The sequence below is a fragment of the Pelmatolapia mariae genome, linkage group LG10_11, assembly GCF_036321145.2.
Source record: "Pelmatolapia mariae isolate MD_Pm_ZW linkage group LG10_11, Pm_UMD_F_2, whole genome shotgun sequence".
Classification (NCBI taxonomy): domain Eukaryota; kingdom Metazoa; phylum Chordata; class Actinopteri; order Cichliformes; family Cichlidae; genus Pelmatolapia; species Pelmatolapia mariae.
The window spans coordinates 23572269-23587438 of NC_086236.1; the positions used below are offsets into that span (position 1 = coordinate 23572269).

At 40.7% G+C, this 15170-nt stretch overlaps 3 protein-coding genes across 5 annotated transcripts; 1 reads left to right on the plus strand and 2 right to left on the minus strand.

Moving 5' to 3' along the window:
* The first annotated feature begins 283 nt into the window (after nucleotides 1-283).
* dnajb13 (DnaJ heat shock protein family (Hsp40) member B13) lies at nucleotides 284-5206 on the plus strand. The gene is made up of 8 exons (XM_063484733.1): nucleotides 284-351; nucleotides 438-541; nucleotides 2700-2861; nucleotides 2941-3089; nucleotides 3281-3394; nucleotides 4407-4520; nucleotides 4599-4675; nucleotides 5047-5206. The coding sequence occupies exons 1-8, from the start codon at nucleotides 284-286 to the stop codon at nucleotides 5204-5206; spliced, it is 948 nt and encodes a 315-aa protein (XP_063340803.1).
* A 203-nt stretch (nucleotides 5207-5409) lies between these two features.
* ucp2 (uncoupling protein 2) lies at nucleotides 5410-6838 on the minus strand. Of its 3 annotated transcripts, XM_063485429.1 has the most exons (6): nucleotides 6668-6838; nucleotides 6376-6592; nucleotides 6084-6281; nucleotides 5898-5999; nucleotides 5638-5818; nucleotides 5410-5546 (listed from the first exon to the last, which is right to left on the minus strand). In XM_063485429.1, the coding sequence occupies exons 1-6, from the start codon at nucleotides 6791-6793 to the stop codon at nucleotides 5432-5434; spliced, it is 939 nt and encodes a 312-aa protein (XP_063341499.1). In that variant the 5' UTR covers nucleotides 6794-6838; the 3' UTR covers nucleotides 5410-5431. The 3 variants fall into 3 exon arrangements, with proteins under 3 accessions (XP_063341499.1, XP_063341501.1, XP_063341500.1); XM_063485431.1 differs by lacking the exon at nucleotides 6084-6281; XM_063485430.1 differs by lacking the exon at nucleotides 5898-5999.
* A 3228-nt stretch (nucleotides 6839-10066) lies between these two features.
* Nucleotides 10067-11431, minus strand: LOC134635845 (dicarboxylate carrier SLC25A8-like). The gene is made up of 6 exons (XM_063485432.1): nucleotides 11306-11431; nucleotides 11012-11219; nucleotides 10737-10934; nucleotides 10549-10650; nucleotides 10276-10456; nucleotides 10067-10181 (listed from the first exon to the last, which is right to left on the minus strand). The coding sequence occupies exons 1-6, from the start codon at nucleotides 11429-11431 to the stop codon at nucleotides 10067-10069; spliced, it is 930 nt and encodes a 309-aa protein (XP_063341502.1).
* Between the last annotated feature and the right edge of the window lie 3739 nt (nucleotides 11432-15170).

Consider the following 15170-nt stretch of genomic DNA (forward strand, 5'->3'; position numbering starts at 1 on the left):
AGTAATAATTACTCCTATGCGAAGTAGCAACTCCCATCAACGTTTATTACTTCGAAATTTCTTCTTATTTATTTGAAGACAAGCAGTCTTCTCTGGGCTGCAGTCTGTTTCTTGTTTTTTCATTCAACAGTTCATTTTAAATCAATGTCCGCGAGTGTTTGCAAATCTCGCGAGAGTCTCCCAGCAGCTGTTTCCGTGGAAACCAATTCACGCACCCGCACTCTGTGTTTTAGCTGGTTATTTCTTTGATGTTTAAATGTGGTTTTAAATACGTAGTTTCACAATGAGTAATGATTACTACGAGACTTTGGAAATAAATAGAAACGCAACAGATGCAGACGTCAAAAAGGCGTAAGTCATTTAATACATATGAAACTCACATGTTTATTAATGAGGCTTGTTCTGTTATTCCTCAGTTATTTCTTTCTTTTTCTTAGATATCGACGCCTTGCACTGAAGTTTCATCCGAAAAGAAACAGAGAGCCTGGAAGCTCCCAGAAATTTACCCAGTTGGGTGAAGCCTATGATGTTTTAAGCGACCGTAAGTGGAAGAATATCGAGACTGAAGTGTGTTTTATTTTGGAAACCACACGGATAAAAACAATAAGGGGACACTCGATGATCACAGTCTAAGGCAAAGTCAGTTAATCGTACTGAATCCATTTCAGCTGTTTTGGTGCAAATGAAAGTGGTCGTTCCTTATCCCTCGTGATTCAGTTCATTCTAGCTTTGCTTTTTGTGACTTTACTTTTCACTTCTGGTGGCACATGATACCTGCAGCCCATTCACGTTGCAAAGATAGTCAGTGCACAGCTGCTCCAGGACTGCAAATCAGGAAGAGCCGATGTAAGAAGGTGTATCTGTCAGCAGTGTCAAGAGTGTGGAGCTGCTAAGAGCTGGGCAGTTAGGGGCATCACCACAGCAGCAGTACCCATGTCTGTTCCTTTGTATAAAAAGGGGCAGGAGGAACATTTCCAGTGCTCTCGAAAATTACCTCAAGAAGGCAACAGATGTGTCTGTTTCTTGGCAAACTCTTTTATCACCTACCTAACAGCACGTGGAGGTCTGTGGAACCCTCCAAATCTGTCATGCTGAATGATCAGGCAGACAGCCTAACATTCACCACAGTGTCTCAAGACCCTTTCATGTCTGTCACATGTCCTCACTGCTTGTGTGTGTCTCTCGTGTGTGAAGAGAACTGAGCTCGACTACCTGTGCAACCTGCATGGGCTGCATGTATGTCTCACTGACAAACAGCAAAAACAGTCAGGTTTTTGGGTGGGGTTGTCTCGTTGATGCCTCTCCAGCGTTACTTTCATTTGGACCAAAGTAAGCGAAACGGATTCACACAGGTTCATGTTTCCCAACTGAACAGACTGATATCCCTGAAGTTTAACTGATATACTGTTATACTGTGATGATCTATTATTATTCTTTTTTAAGCAGCACAAATCAATTGAATTATCAAAGGAAGGTGTACAACATTCCTGCGATAAGTGATTTTGCATTCGGTTGCAACCAGCAACCTTCCTGTTCTATGTAAATAAAACCAGAATATAGCCACCTGGGAGCCAGTTGAGTCAGTTATTTGACATTCTCTCAGAGAGTGATTGCAGTCAGTCTAAGTCAGACTGAGACTGTTTGCAGAAAAGTTGCCTCCTCTCAGGTGACCTCTGCAACTGCCTTCCAATCAAAATTGACCATTTGTGTGCAACACCTTCACGTTCTGGGCAACAGTTTAGTCAGTTGCAGAATGTGAAAAAATTCAATTCTATAACCAGGCAGTCACCGATTCTTAAAAAAAAATTTTGTAGCTGCAAGGAGGTTGCTGTCCTGTTTTTACTTATGAGCCATATGCTCGCTCTTAATTAGCATGTAGCTTTGTCAAGCTAAGTGTGTCCAGTCCTGGGTGGTTTGTCAGTGGAGCTGATTTTACATTCAATTCAATTCAATTCAATTTTATTTATACAGCACCAAATCACAACAACAGTCTCCTCAAGGCGCTTTATACTGTAAGGTAGACCTACAATAATACATACAGAGAAAAACCCAACAATCACATGACCCCCTATGAGCAAGCACTTTGGCGACAGTGGAAAGGAAAAACTCCCTTTTAACAGGAAGAAACCTCCGGCAGAACCAGGCTCAGGGAGGGGCGGGGCCATCTGCTGCGACTGGTTGGGGTGAGAGAAGGAAAACAGGATAAAAGACAATGAGATACATAAAATCATCTCAATGTAAGATGAGTCCTATTGTTCATAGTACTCCCTGAGTATTTATATTTCTTTATAAAATATCAATATTTGGTGACTCTATCGATACAATATCACCACGCAAAGTATCGCAATGTGTTGTATCTACCCTCCCACTCACAGTTTTAAACAATGCTATAGATAAACCCACAGCTACAACTCAGTTTAAAATTGGTTATATTATAAACAATACTAACATTTTCATAAAAAGAGAAGTGGAAATAACTGCAGATTTGTATTTAAAGCTTTTTGTTTTAAAAAAACATTTAGCAGGAAACTGTTATAAGGATCAGAAATAGAAAGCTTTTTTTAAATACCAGTTAATATTAAAATAGTAATACAGGCTTATATACAGTGAAGTGTATTTTTGTCTGAGGAAAGGGTGTATTTATTGTATGGAGAATGTGCCATATGTGTGTGAATCAAAGCCAATTTTCTGTGTGAAAGCTCGGAAAAAGGCAACTTACGACAAGTTTGGAGAGGAGGGTCTGAGAGGTGGTATTCCACTTGAGTTTGCCAGCAATGGAACTTGGTCATCAAAATACGTCTACCATGGGAATCCTGACCAGACATTCAAACAGTTTTTCGGGGGTGACAACCCATTTGCAGGTGAGAAAAAAACGTAATCAAAACCCGACAGTGAATGTGCCTTTTCGATTTTAATCCCCCCCTTTTTTTTTTTTGCTAGACTTCTACACAAATGATGTGCCGCTTCAGTTCGGTGGCCTGCAGCCACAAGTGGCGAAAACGCAAGATTCCCCAATAGAGAGAGACCTTCATTTGTCCCTGGACGATCTCTTCCATGGATGCACAAAAAAGATCAAGATATCTCGCAGAGTAAGACATGTTTATATTTTCTCCCTCCCGTGGCTTTTGTTGGATTCACTCATCTATAAGACTGCAAGCTCCTCATGGGGTTTAGAGCTAACTAAACAACAGCATTAAAAAGAAAACAAACAGCATCACAAAGACATACTACAGCACTGATTTTGCCTCATATATTGTACGATGCTTTATTTATTTTACAGGTCATGAATGACGATGGATGCACATCCAGTATCAAAGACAAGATTCTGAGTATAGATGTCAAGCCTGGATGGAACGAAGGCACAAGAATTACTTTCCCCAAAGAGGGGGATCAGGTAATTAACCAGCCTACATGTCATTTTAAAATGGGGGGTTTGAAAGTGAGCTCATGAGTTGGTATAGTGTTTTATTTTTATCCTTTTATACATAAATGTTTCCTACAGCCTGAGTTGGGCTCGTGGCTCTGATGCTGGTTCCGAGCTAATACTGTGTGGGCCTAACAGAGCTGATTAAATCCTGTGTTAAAAGTTTAATTCAACCCTGCACTGTCACAACACCTCACCGTCTGTTACACTGAATTTTTTTACATTTATTAAATCATTTTTATTTTCTTTTACGTTGATTTCATTCATTTATTGTGCTATTTTTCCTTCATAGAGCCAGCACAGATCTATATTTTCTTGCATTGTGTTTTGTTTTGTTTTATTTCAGGATTTTAATTTCTTTTCTTTTTTTTTACATTTTCTGTGTATACATATTAAGCTGTTTTGTAACCAACCTTGTATGCTGTATATGGCTGCTATAACACAGAAATGTATTTTTTGCTGTAATCAATCCTAGGCTTCAGTGTGCAGTTAGCTTTAAAGGGAAATTTAGCAGGTTGCCATTGTTATTGTGGTATATACATTACTGCAGTGCAGCAATTAGTGAAAAGATAGTAGAGGTACGCATTAAAAAAGCTGAATGCGACAAAGGAGAGGGGAATTTTTAACAAATTATAATTTATTGTACTCCCTTTTCTGCTATTGCAAGTATAACTGATGACTAACTACTTGTGAAGGTTTTCCTAAAATTGGCACTTTGCACGCTTACTACCAAAAGTAAGCACGTTCGGTTTTAACACCCGATTACAATAAGCAAAAGGCCAATTTTAGCCAAAAGAAATTATGCGCTCAAAACTATTCTTCTTATTACTCTTTTTTTTTTATTATGATGATGTGTACTGACTGTACACTGCCTTGTTTGTGTATATTTTCTCCTTTACCCAGGGAGGGAAAGAATAAAGAACTGTCTGTAAAGACTGCTGCATGGTAATCGTTTTATTCTGTTTTGCTGTTTTACCTTTAGGGACCAAACAGCATTCCCGCAGATATTGTGTTTATTGTGCGACAGAAGACTCATCCTCTGTTTGTGAGACATAACAATGACCTCATCTACAAAGCAAAGATTACTCTGGAGATGGTGAGTCATGTCATGGATTGATTATTGGTCATGCAAAAAGGTTTCTTTGAAGCTGTAAGCTGCTTCCCTTGTTCGCAGGCTTTAACTGGCTTCTCTGTGGACGTGCAGACACTAGATGGCAGGCTACTCTCTGTTCCTATCAATGACATTGTGCAGTAAGTGCTTTCAGTCACTGTCTTGAAAAACACAGTTTTTCCCAATCTGGTTGTTTTTACATTTATGTAGCGCCAGATCGCAACAGCAGTCGCCTCAAAGTGCTTTATATTGTAAGGTAATACACCTCTCCCCCCCCCCCCCCCCCCCCCACCACCACCACCACCACCACCCCAAAAAACAGAGAGAACTCCAACAATCATATGATCACCTATGAGCACTTGGCGACAGTGGGAATGAAAAACTCCCTTATAACAGGAAGAAACGTCCAGCATAACCATCTGCTGTAACACTTAATGATTATTGTGTTTTTATTTTGTGCATTATCTGCATTAAGTTTCCGCTCTCTGATTTGTTTGTCATGACATATCAGCCCTGGATACCAAAAAGTCTTGTCCGGAGAGGGAATGCCGCTGTCCAAGAATCCTTCCCAGACAGGAAACCTCATAATTACTTTTGACCTTGAGTTCCCCAAGAAGCTTTCTGCTGAGAGGAAGTATCTGATCAAGCAAGCTCTGTCTTTTAAAGATTAATCACATTCCAAATACATGTGTAATCAGACTGATTGATTGGACTGTTCATGTGGCTACATGTCTGTCAGGAGAGAGCAATACTGATATATTTGCAAATCATGTCTTTCTGTTTTTATTTGCACTTTGCACTCTGTCAGAATATTTCTGTAAACACGCTGGAAGATAACAAAAATGAAAAACAATGTGAATGTGGTCGAACACAAGCCCATCAAGGGACAGTAGAGATTACAGATAAGCTTTGCAGCTGTGATTCGCTGCCATCATTGCTCGTTTCAGCTGCTCGTACGTCACAAACATGACCACGTTCCAGGACCCCAGGCGTAAGAAAGACGGGATAAACCTTAAGAAAAAGGGAATGGAAGCAAAAACATTTCTGGTTTCGTTTCATTCACATTAAGAGTTGTCAAATGAATGTGGAATCACTGGGTTACCCTTTGTAAAAAGCACGCGGGCCTTCATTGGTCATCATGGCAGCAGCACAGTTGAGAACGCTGCTGTACTGGCCAAGAGCAGAGTTCATGTATCTTGTCTTGACCACATCAACAGGGGAGGCGATCACTGTTGTGCACAACCCCGCACCAAAGGCTGATGCAAAATGGCAGGGCAGATTATCTGTGGAGAGCACAGAACCCAGGACTTAGTGCTATATCATACACGTGCGTGATGTTGCTGTGAAGCCACTGTGTTTTACCTGTCAGCGGCGTGGACCTAAGGAGCATATCCTTGATGAAGTCATAGGTCACCAGTTCTGTGCAGTTAACAATAGCGTTACGTGCAATGTTTGGAGCTGTGCCTGTGTGACATTGAAAACAAAGATGCATCATAAGAAATGAAGCAGCAGCCTTTTAAAAACACGCATTTTGGAAGCTTGAGCTACCTTTCCACAGACCACAAATGCCTTCCTCCTTGGCAATGGTCTTGTAAGCGTCCACTGTGCTACAGTAGCGCCTGGCACGTCCAAGAGACCTGGCCTGTGCCTGGAAGCGAACTTTCACCACGTCTGTGGGCTGAGCAATGGCAACCGCCAAGGCACCTGTGGTAGATCCAGCCAGCAGCCGACTCCCAATGCCCACATCTAAACCAGGGAAGAGAGAGATGTCAGTTGAGACTGGTCAAAATTTCCCCTCAACCAAATAAACAGCTGTCAGAATCCAATCACAGATGCTCACGGTCAGAGCCTTTAGTGTAGAACTGTTTAACAGAGTCGTAGAGACCAATTCGGACAGACGCAAAGCTCATCTGCCTCTGGAGTCCTGCCACCAGCCCACTGTAAAGACTCAGAGGACCCTCAGTACGCACCATAGTGGCGATGGTGCCGAACACCCCTCGATACTTCACCGTAGAGCCGCTCCCTGTAGCAGCGGAGCCTCTGGCCTCTCCTTGGATCTGTGCAATGAAAGTTCAGGCTACTAAGGTTACAAGAATTGGCTTTGTGTTTGTTACACAAGAATACTTTAATACCTGCAGTCGCACTTTGGCTGTGTCTAAGGGAAAGGTGAGCAGGTCAGCGATGCAGGCTGCAGTTCCTGCTCCCACAAACTTTACAGCTGCCGAAGGTGGCACATCTGCAGGCCTGAATCCAACCATTTTCCACAGTGTTTTTTAAAAAACACAAGCGTTGTGTTTGTGAACGTGAACACGACAAGATGTTCCTGCAAAATCTGACAGAAAAAAATGTCACAAACACACTGCATTCAGAGACAAATGTTTTTTATTTAAAACTGCATCTCTAAATTTGACACATGAGAGTTACATCCCATCAGGAAGACAAGTGTTGCTTATTTTATGGATCTGCTTTACATGCTTGATCCTGGCTTCTTTTACTCACTATGCTAGTAATGCCTCCAGCTGGTGTGTGCCATAAGCTCATTTAACACCTCTATTCAGCAAAAGCAGCACCCCCCCAAGTACAGGCTTTAATGAGACTGCTGTTCATTATGTTCTGTGTACTTGCATGGGTTTAAAAAAGAAGCATTGCAAATTCAATAAAATCACATTTTAAGTCATTAAGTCTTACCTTTATAGGAGCAGTTTGGGACAGAAACTTTAGAGATCAGGATTCTCTAAAGGCGTCCCTCTGGCTGAACTTTTTCCCAGCTATAAACAACTTTTCTTGTTTTTCCATAGATTTTTTAACAGCAATGAGGCGTATAATCATACTCCAAATCCTGCATAAAAGAGTCATTTTAAAATCAACATAGCAATCCAACAAAGCTATATTAATTAATAATATTAACAGGAAAGTAAACAGTAAAAGTAGAAAGGTAAAATTTGCCTGTACCGTGATATGATTTGTAGAGTTAAAAAGCCTTACCAAGGGACAATAACCAAATCTCTCGTCGAATCTCAGACAATAAGTGAAACTGATGCAGGAGCGGGGAAGAGGTCGGCCTCTTTAAATACTGCCCATGATGCTGTTACATCATAGCATGGCATGTGTTACATGGTGGGGTCCCACCCCAAATATGTGGGCCAACTGTAAACCTCTGCACCGGCACGCCAAAGAGTCTGCATTTGTCACGTGTGGGAATGCGTGTAGTTTAGAGCACGCCTTCCTTTTGTCTTCTTGACTTCACAATCAAATGTATCATGTCCCCAAACCCACATTAATGCACAAACATTAATTAGATCTTATTCCATAAAATCAATGTTTTATCTTTGAAGATGGATTTTTAAATTTGTTTAAACACATTTTAATCAAGCCAGCAATTTCTTTAGGTGGTCTGTGCAGCAAAGACTTGTAAAGTAAATGCTGAGTCATGATGAAAGTACAAGAAGCCGCGCGCATGTACACTGCACCCCAAATTATAGCCATATGTTCAAACCGGTAATTGTCTCACTGCAGCTTTTCGTTAAAACGTGTTTCGTAACTTGTTCCTGCATTTAGTAGTGAGCTGGAAGGTTGAAACATGCAGTTAGTCGTCATACAGTATTGTTTGTTTAAATGGCAGAACTGCAATCCAACTATGCCACTGTAGGGGACTCCAAAAAAGTGCAGCGTTGTATTTTTAGTGCCATGTTGGCAAATACAAGGACTGTAAATTTCCATGTTATGAGTCAGTGCATGGGTGCATGTTGTCCTGCATATGTAGCGGTATGGTGGCACTATCTTTCCATATCTGACTGACCCAGTTATGGGACTGCAGCAGCTGAACCAGGTGTTTGGACCACAGAGATTAATCATGAACTGTCATAAAAATATAAAATGTGAAGTGATTTTTTTTTTCACATTTATCCTAAAAGGTTCAAATGCTCATTTCTGCTATTGTTACCTTGGATGATCTCAATAATAAGTGCAGTTTATTTTTCCTGATGATTATCCTGGGATAAATTATGGAAAAAATAAGTGATGGATAACTGATTGCTATATATACAGTATATTTATACTGTCAATTCCCAGTATATATATATATATTTATATATCAACCAGTTATCCATCAATTATGTAGTAACTTATCCATACCCCCATATCGGTACTATATGTGTGTGAGATAATATGTCAGTGATCCAAGTGTTCATCAGAGTGATGGCCTGTGCAAAGAAACTGCACAGATATCGTACCTGGTAAGATCTTTTTCAGAGACCTATGGAAATGATACATCACTCAAAGAATTATGGAGTTGGAAATGTAATTCATAAATGAAAAAAAAAAACATATTTTAGGTTTAAACTGGTGGTTCTGTGCCAAAAGAAATGCTGGGAGGTGTTTTATGACGGCCTGTTTCATGATTTGTTTGTTGTAACAATTCATTTTTATTTGTATAGCCCAGTAGCACATATCATGTTCAAAGGGGCATAAAAATATATTAAGAAACAAGGTCACTTCCATGTTAAACAAATAAGCAACCCATCAGAAAATACATACATGCAAAAAAAATCCATGAGTGAAAAAAATTATATAGTAACATATGAAATCTGGGACGTAACAGAAGCAGAAGACCAACATGATACTGATGAAGAAGACATGCATATGGTCCGTATTACCATGTGTAGGTACATCTCTGTAAATGTGGCTGAACTCCGGAGGAACATTTCAGGAGTATTATTATTAAGTGGAAGCACTAATAAATGCTAGATTTTAAAAAGGAGGTATATTTTTAAGAGATCAGCAGCATTTGCTTCCCTGAAATCTGAGGCTTTTCCAGAAGATTTTTGGAAATCTGCATTCCCAATTTCTCCCTGTGAGGAGTGTTGTATATCTAACAGGTTAGGAGTGGGAGTCGGGATGTGAAGTGACAAACATTCAGAATAAAGTTACAAAGCAACACTGGCATTCAATAGCAGACAAAAGGATGGGCGAAATTACAATTTTTCACTAATTAAAGTACTTTATTTCACAAAATGTACATGACTCATCGACCAGCAACAAATCATACATACTTTGCACATCTAGTGGCAAATACATTAAAGTACAACTACAAAAGGTAAACAGTGTAAACAATCCAGAAAGACATATTGTGGTCATTTTAAGGTATGTAATGTTGGACATAAACTGTCTTCTGCTTTCATGGAAAGCCTAAAGGAAGTAAAAACTAACTTTACAGCCTAACATTATTCATGTGATTATTTCATTTAAACATGGAGGTTTACACCAGAAGGAGCTTCTTGTAATGGAATTTCTGACCATTAAAATGCATGAAGCCTCTGTAAGGTCTAACCTTTAAATTATTTTAAGTATTGCAACAATGTCCCCGAAGTCCTGCTCAAACTCTTTCTAATGTCAACTCTTGTGTTTTCATGCACCTGTATTTTCAGGTCTCCAACCAAGAGTCATCAGTAGTCACCCCTGCACTGTGGTGTGCGTTAGGTTGTTGTGTTTTGCGGTCCTGAGTTGAAAAAAAAAAGTCTGACTAGTTGCGGTCAGAACGGAGACTCCCAGTACTGCTGTGCCCTGCTCATGCCTTTTTTAATTTGCTCATAGGTGACAAACATCACAATGTTCCAGGAGCCGAGTCGCAGGAAAGAAGGCATGAACCTAAAGAAGAGGAAAGAAGGACAAGTGAAGAATTATTCAAAAGGACTTTTGTAACATCTCTGCTTGCCTCGTGGTCTAGTTAGAGTGTGTTTACCCTTTATAGAAAGCCGTGGGTCCTTCGTTTCTTAGCATTGTGAAGGCACAGTTGAGAGCGCTGCTGTACTGGCCATGTCCTGAGTTCATGAAACGTGTTTTAACTACATCCACAGGAGAAGCCACAACTGTGGTGCAGAAGCCTGCGCCGAAGGCAGCCGTGAAGTGGCATGGCAGGTTGTCTGTGGGAGGACAGAAGTGTAGTCACAACTCTCACGTTAATTAGACAGAAGCTTGAGGGATGTTTGTCTGTATCTTTCATTCATGGCCTCACCTGTCATTAGGTTGTACTTCAGGATGAGTTCTTTGATCATGTCGTAGGTCACCAGCTCTGCGCAGTTTACGATGGCGTTACGAGTGATGTTTGGCATGCATCCTGGAACACAAAAGAGGATCATAACTGTGAGAACAGCCGAGGGCATTTTCATATAAAGATGAATGACTTGAATGCAAAGCAGGTACCTCTCCACAGGCCACGTACACCCTCATCTCGGGCAATCGTCTTGTAGGCATCTATGGTGCCGTTGTATCTCCTCTCGCCGTCAGCCAGTCGGACCTGGGCTTGAAAACGCACCTTTACCACATCTGTTGGCTGTGCAAAAGCCACAGCCATTGCCCCGGTGGTGCAGCCCGCCATGAGCCGAGTAACGATCCCTGCACCTGTGTGCCATACGTATGTTGGTCACGAAGAAGCAGTGCAATAGAAGCAGACTTATTGCTCGCTCACTGATACTCACTCTCGGTGCCTCGGGTGTAGAATTGCTTCATGGAGTCGTAAAGGCCGATACGGACAGAAGCGAAGCTCATCTGTCTCTGCAGGCCTGCCACCAGTCCATTGTACAGACTCCTGGCCCCCTCTGTGCGCACCATGGTGGTGATGGTGCCAAACACGCCCCGATACTTCAGTGCACCAACCCCTTCGGCTATCTGAGACTCTCCCTGAAGCTGCACGACATGATGCAAATAAAAGAGGATTTAATATGACATCTATCATAAGGTTAAAGGCATCTGGTTAACACTGTTTGTCTAACCTGCAGTCTGACTTTGGCGGTATCCAGTGGAAAGGTGACAAGGTCGGCAATGCAGGCTGCCGTGCCTGCTCCGAAGAACTTAACTGCCACAGAGGGCATCACATCTTTGGGTTTCATGCCAACCATTGCTGCGCCTCAGCTGAGGACATGAATGGAAAGATATGCTCTTACGATCCAAAGACCTTTGGTTGTGTAACACAAAGCACCAAAGAACATCACTGCCTGGACAACCAAATACGGGATATAACCGTGTAAAGTAAAAATAGACTATATGCATAACTGCTGATATTTTCTTATATTAAACGACTTTTGTTTGATCTGTTTAAAATGACTAAATGTGACAAACCTGGGTGTACAGGTAGTATTTAGTGCATTGGATGTGCTGGAAATATTTTCATGCTGTTCATGCTGAAAGTCATACAAACCTGTGAGTAAGGATTATGACAAGTTTCAGGTTTTCTCAAGAAACAGGCTAGTCTTTCGATGTGCTTCTGTTGTGGAAATGCCTCGGGCCATAAACTCTCCTCGAAATGAGCCAGTGAGCATACCACCACTCGCTGCAAAAACAACCATATAGCACAACTCAGCAAATCATCATCATTCACTCAGTTTTAGCTGAAAGTTACCCACAGCTTGAAGCAAATATAACTGACATTTTTAATTAATTGCCAATAAAAATTTACAGAGTTAAAAAAAAAATCACAGCTATGTTGATATGCAAGGTTGGGTTGTTGGTTTTTTTTACCTTAACAGTTTTCCAAGTAAATTATAATCCAAAGAACAGGAAAAAATGTATACAGTCCTCTTTGGTAGTTAATCCTATACGTTTTCTCATCTCCTGTGTGCCTACTGTTCCAATGTGGAAGAAGCCCCCCCATATTTATAGGAAGCTTTTACACGTGACTACATGCGCTGTAGCCAAACAAGTTGTACACCTGTTATGAGAATATCATGTTTATCAGTCTGTGAGCCTGAGCCAGATATCTGAGCTCTTGTTGATCTCTTCCTGATGCCGTCATCATGGCAGCCTGGCATGAAATCTCTGAGTACACATAAACATTCAGGTCTATTTGGAGTCCGTTTACACAGTAAAGAACTTACTGCTGAAAGTTTCATGGATTTTTTTTAAAACATTGTTTCAGGTTTGGAATCCAGAGTTTGGCATTTGTGTGAAATTTCAGCTTTTCTTCCCCAGATACCAGCTCACATTACTCTGCTGACATCACAGGGTATTTTTCTATTGGTTGGTTACATGCAGCCAATCAGACTGGGAGGCCTGTCTGGATTCATGAGATGTTTGCCCAGGATTTTTGTCTGACTGGGTAATATTTCCACCGCATCATTTCTTACCGTTTGTGCCCAGGGAACAGAATTAGCTCTAGAAGTTTAGAAGCTTTAGGAATCCCCCACCTCTCCATCCCTGCAAGTGACAAAAAGTTATGAAATTATTCAAGTAAGGGGACCGCCATGCTTCGTAGCCAATCCATACCATGGGCCAGGGTGGTTGGGTGCAGAGAGCATCTGAATACAATCATTTGGGTTGTTTTGTAACAGGCACAAAAGCTGCTTCCAACAAGAGGAGCAGCTGCCCAATGGAAAATGTCAGGGGGAGGGAGTGCACTCCTTGTAGGTGGGGGTGTTGGCTCTCTGTGAGTGCATGCTTCCTTACATTTGACTTTCCATTGCATTCTGGGTCACAGGTCGCCAAGTTATTCTCAAGTCAGAAAGCACAGCCTCATATTCCAAATATCAAAAGATTCACCTGCTGGAATATGTGTCAGGAAGTTGTTCTGTTCCCAAAACGACACTACTAAATTTTGTAACCGTAACAGTACTGTGCAAAAGTCTTGAGCCTCCCTTGTTTCTTTATATTTTGCTTCCAAGGAGCCAAATAAGATAAGATAACTCTTTAAGATAAGACCTGGTGCTACTGAGGCATAGTTCTCCAGGCTGCTTTGTTGCTTATATTCATTCCAGTCTTTTAACCATTTTAAGAAGAATGTTTTTTGTTTGTTAAGCCACTTAACACTGACCTGTTAATGAATTAGAAAACACACCCAGCTAAAGCAATTAACACCTAAGACAACTTAGCAGTTTTGAATTGTATCATTAGGCTCTTTGGTAAGCCTGTCACACAAATATCTAATTTCTTCTCATTTATTTTGTCGAATCCACAAAATATGCCAAAGATAACACAGTTTGACAGACAGAAAATTGTGTTTTTGCACCTACAAGGTGATTTCCAAAGAGCTATTCACAAATAACTGAAGGTTGTCTTTAAATACACAATCCAGATAAGAAATGGTATGACTTTTTTAAAAAATGAAAAAACAGGGGACTTGACCCTTCATCATCCACCTGTTCTTCACTAAAACCTCATCAGAAACAGTCTCAGTGGAAGGATGGCTGACAAGAAATCATTCTCAAGGAAGGAAAACAGGTAGAAAAGGCTGAGGTAATCCAAATTGCACAAGAACTGGACTGAAAATCTGAATCTGAATTTGGAATTGTTTGGTTCACATCACTGTCAGTATGTGTAGGGAGGAGATCAAGAGGGAAGTACAACAGTGAGTATCTACAGCCATTTGTAAAACACGGTGGATGCTCTGTCATGGTTTGGGGCTTCATTTCAGCCAGTGGTGTTGGAAATCTTATCAAAATTGCTAAAATTATAAATGCAGAAAAGCCCGGCTGTGTTATTAAAGACTACTTTAGAATTAAAGTAGTCATACCAAATATTGACTTTTAACCTTATTAGAATTGTATAAATGCAGTCTTTGCCTTATACACTATATTTCTATAGCTCAAGACTTTTGCACATTATTGTAAACATCTTTCTCTCCCATAAACTGCTGCTTTATAGCAATATTGCCCTGTACACATAAAACAGTGTCATAATTCATCTTCAGTGTGACGACTTACTCAGAAACTCTGAAGTAGTTTTGGTAAACAGGGTCAAAGTAAAGCCCTACACCTGCATATTTTCCACTCCTCATATTTACAGCTATAAAGGTTCTATATTAAACAAGGCATTCGGTGGAGATTAGTAAAGTGAGAACATATTTACGTTTAGCAAACATATTCAGACTGGGTCCTGTGATGTCAAATGACATTACAGGACATTTGAAAGGTAATAATCCATTTATACTGTACTCCATGAAAAGGTTAAGGAGGTGGTGGAGGTGGTTTCACCACCTGCTCTCTAAAAACAGTTTCCTGGGAACACTCTGTGAGAAACATTTAAGCACACGGTCGGGACAGTAAACAAGTCAGTGGGCTGGCTTCAACCAGTCTGCAGTGACCTCCCCTTAAAAAGACACTGAGCCCCCAGACCCGATCACCCCTGTGCTCTGAATACTGTGAACTTTAAATCAGTGCTGAGAAACACTATAAATAATCCTCCACAACACTATAAATAAGGTCAGCTGCTGCGTCACTTAAAGGTTAGTAGGGCACAGGTTTATGGCTCAGCATCTTTGCTTCATTCACAAAATCAACTCAGACTTGGATTGTCCTGGTTCTGCTTCACTGGATGATTAAATAGAAAAAAAGAATAAAGGGACACTAAAACAGCTTATTTTTAATATCTGTAGTTACCTCAAGTTTATAATGTTTTTCCAACTTCATCAACAGCTTTTATCATTTATGCTGACTTACAGTTTTTCACCGTACACAAAACAGATATTCCACTAAGACAGCAAAAGGCCCCGCATAGCAGAGATGACTCAGGGGTTTGCAGACTGTTCAGATTTAGCTTTGGCTTGCATTTTTCTTAAAACTTAGTGCTTATTCTGGCTCTCACTGGCTAGATGATATCTTCTAATATTAGGTTAGATCAGTAAGCAAAGATCAAATCGCGCATGTT